Here is a 3,837-nt window from a genome sequence, read left to right on the forward strand (position 1 = left end):
TATTCGGCTTGCTTAAACTACACAGTTACAACAGAAAAGAAAAAACCTACCTGCATCTAGCATTCCACAAGCAGTAAGAATACTCCAGTTCAACTAGCAAGACTTAAGGTACTAGCAACTGCTTTATTGCCCCTCTATACACATGTATATAACGTGCAAAGTGTCCATGCTTTCTGCAGAGACACGAGCTGTCGAGCTGAGGTGCTGTCAGCATGCAGTTGCATCCTGTGGTCACCCCATGCTGTCACGGTCAGCTGCCTAAGAAAGTGATTCAAGTTGGGAAGCAACATGGCAAACACCAGAAAGAATCAGCTTTACTTACAGGAAGCCAGGGGTTAACAGCAACTTCTTTCCTCCGGGCTGGTTGGGGAAAACATCTTCCAAGAAATAATAGATGTGACCGACTGCAATCCCTGGGGAGAGATGGCATGAAGGTCAGGCCCAGCCTTGACTCCTTTGCCAGGTGAACCAGAGCGGCTGGGAGCTTAGGCAGGCTGAATCTCCAAGAACCCCTCAGCTGTGTACCCACTCCCCAGCTCCCACCAGAGCCACATGCGCTGCAGTGCCAGAGGACCAGGCTGTTGGCTGTTCCCAGCTCCTGCCCCTGGGGAAGATGCAGCAAAACGCAGGTCACAAGCAAGAGCCCAGGCACGAGGTTGGCCACCCAGCAGCCTCAGCCAGCTCGCTTCAGGAAACCCACCATCCTAAATGAGATGAAACCAAGAGACTGTGCTAGTGCCCCAGCAGCATCTGTGAGATTTGAGAGCACTATGGCTGCAAAGTGCCCTCGTTCCCAGCACCCACCAGTTCTGACTTACCAAGCAGGTCAATGATGATGGAGTTGCCCAGGAGCAGAGAGAATCCCATCAGGACCCAGGGCAAGAAGGGGGCCTGGAAGTTAAGAAGGCCAAAGAAGTTCATGCGGATATAAGGGTTCCTCCGACTCCACACGTACACCAGCATGATGGTGAAAGCCTGGCCCAGGAAAAACAGGCTGGCAAAGAGTCCAAATAGCTAGGAACTAGCGAGTCAAGGAAAACCTGCCCACCCTGCGCACCACCTCCAGGCAGCACAGGGTGCTTGTGACTGGGGAACCCAGAACTACAAGCAGTTGATCATAGCGTGCAAGACATCACCCATGCCACCAAACATTTCCTGGGCTGCCTGAGATGTACCACTCCCAACCCCCTCATTTCCCTCCCTGCCACCCCAGGATATGACACTCCAGAGTGGCACATTGCTCACTCCTTAAGCTGCTGTCTACAGCCACCAGAGACCAGGGAGCTCATACAGTCACCTCTACAAAGTGACTTTTAGAGAAGACCCTTCACATTCTTACAGCACTTGGGACACGTGGCACGTATTAACAACTAGCTCACATCCAGTATCTGCCTTCTACAGAAGCGTTTCAGCAGTGAGATGGCTCTGGCAATTCACAGCCCTCTTCTCCAGAACACAAGGAGACAGCCTGAGGCAAAGAATTCCCTGGTCCCTGTTGTAGTTGGGACTCCAAGTCCACCTACAGCCAAGCACATGGCTGCTGCAGGCACCTGGACAGTGACTAGCCAAATGCTCGATGATGGCCAATAGCCATGAGAGTCACAGCTTCACGCAGAGCTCTGTGGGGACAGCAGTGCTCTGAGCCACCTGCATCAGATAGCAGCAAGACATTCAGAAAAGGTTTTATGCTTGGGAGGGAGATACTTCTCCCCATCAGACTATTTTGTCCAATAAAAGAACTTCTTAAGATGCATGAGAGTTTCTCCGACCACTGAAGGCTGCATGGATAGAGTGCTGGGCTCACGCTACCTGACCTGCTTAGGGCAGACAGTATGGGGACACCCCCCTCCTTGTCCTTACGGCTCCATGTTCTTCCCTTCAGCTGCAGCTGGGTTTTCTGAGCCAGCCCCATGCCAATCGTAGCAGGGCTCCAGCATGCTCCACCCACCAGAGCTCACCCAGTCACCCTGCCGCAACTGGACGGTTTCTCACCGAGTGTAGCAAGGGGCTTCCTTTCAGGCTGAGCTTCCCAAGCACACTGCCACACACCCTCTTCTGGGACCAGGCAGCCCGTCCCCATGCCAGGCGCATCAAGAGTTCTGCAGACACCAACACAAGTACAGGCAGCTTCTCCTGTATTTTGCTTCCCTTCTAGGCACACTGGCTGAGGTGCAGGCCAGGAGACAAGGGTTGGCCAGATGAGGAGCGCAAGCTGTGCCATGTGGCCAGTCATCATCCTCTCTGCCAGAGCTCTCCCAGGCCTCAGGGCATGAGCCTGGCAGGCCTGGGGCACAACAAGGCTTCTCTGCCCTGTGGCACCAAGAGGGTCCACAAGCCCCTGTCCTGCTCAGGCAGGCAGATACCTGCTACAGACTACCCAAAACAGCCAGGATACAGAGCGCCAGCAGAGGAGCCCCACACTATCCACAGCATCTCAGAAGACAGCAAAGAGCTTCTACCAACTCAAAAGGATACTGTGTCATGAGAAGCCCTCCAAAGAGGAACATGAAGACAAAGTCAGCTGTCCTTCCACGGAAGGAGCCTTCTTCTAGCATGCGGCAGTACCTGTACCTGAGGGCAGCAGAGAAGTCATGAGAAACCCTCCAAAGAGGAACATGAAGACAAAGTCAGCTGTCCTTCCACGGAAGGAGCCTTCTTCTAGCATGCGGCAGTACCTGTACCTGAGGGCAGCAGAGAAGGGAGGGGTTGCAGTATAGGAAATTAACAGCTGGCCACCTTGCGTCACCACAGCACAACTTAGCGGGAAACAAGCCTGCTGCAAGCTATTTCATTACAGGAAGCTGTCAGCCAGGTGCCCACGTCCCAGAGAAGAACAGTGCATGCTTCACCTTGTTCCACTGACCCCAGGGAAAGAAAGAGGCATCTGCTGTTCTCCAGCCACAGCTCACCCCAGGAATGGGCACTGCTCTCCAGCATAAGCTACAGCAGCACTGCCAGCTGCTTCGGCCTTTTGGCAGGTGCTGCCCTGCAGCAAGCAGAGATAGAGATGCAGGAGGTGGCCACAGTTGTTGGGGGAATGGCATCAACTCAGACAGAAAGAGCCAAGGAAAGAATCCAACTGCTGCCACGACAAGTCAGCTTGGGGAGGAAGATGGACAGGGAAAATCATGTCTAAGCCAAAAAGGGAGCAGAGAGCTTCACTGAGACCAAAGGATACAGAAATATCATGTTGAAAAAGAAACTGAATCCCAGGGGCCCAAAAAAGAGGAAGTTGGTGATCAGCCTCCATATCTGAAAGAGAAGAGAGAGGAGAGAGAAAAAAGGAGGTGGACAGACAAGTCTCTCCCCATCACATGTACAGCACCCCATCACCATATCCACTGGGGGACACCCAGTTCATGCACCTGTCCACTCCAGAACCACCCCAGGACACCAGACAACTGCACCACCTCCAGGTGGGATCTTCCTCCATCACCCACATTAGAGTATCTTGCCCTTCCAGGCGGGGGAAAGAAAATTTATCTACATTTCTGGAAAGGATGAACAGCCACAATTCAGCACCCAGAGCCAAAGTAAATCACTGCTGATGCCTCTCTACAATAAAGCCTTCCCCACCCAGCCTGACATCAGCTGGTGAAACATCTGTGTCACAGAAGAGGAAAAGACAGGTTTTGAGGAAACAAAAAAGGAAACACCAAGATGGTGAATAGCAGGGAAAGGCTGGAAGAAGCTGCCCCCATCCAGGGCACGTGGCTAGAGGGGACACCATGTTGGCAACCCAGCTCCCCACAATCACTGAAGGTTGGAGTAGCAGGAAAGAAGCCCCTTGAGATCATACAGCACTCCCCAACCGCCCTGGGGAGTGAGACACCCAGG

General features: G+C 53.1%; 1 protein-coding gene across 1 annotated transcript in view; it reads right to left on the reverse strand.

Moving 5' to 3' along the window:
• Positions 1-318: 318 nt before the first annotated feature.
• Positions 319-3,837, reverse strand: part of DERL3 (derlin 3) — a 4,015-nt gene continuing 496 nt past the window's right edge. Inside the window, 4 exon segments of the mRNA XM_010145479.1 lie at positions 319-413; positions 819-1,021; positions 2,476-2,571; positions 3,179-3,303. Of these exon segments, the coding sequence (XP_010143781.1) occupies positions 319-413; positions 819-1,021; positions 2,476-2,571; positions 3,179-3,303 (519 nt within the window).

This window comes from Buceros rhinoceros, unplaced genomic scaffold (assembly GCF_000710305.1).
Source record: "Buceros rhinoceros silvestris isolate BGI_N320 unplaced genomic scaffold, ASM71030v1 scaffold25171, whole genome shotgun sequence".
Classification (NCBI taxonomy): Eukaryota; Metazoa; Chordata; class Aves; order Bucerotiformes; family Bucerotidae; genus Buceros; species Buceros rhinoceros.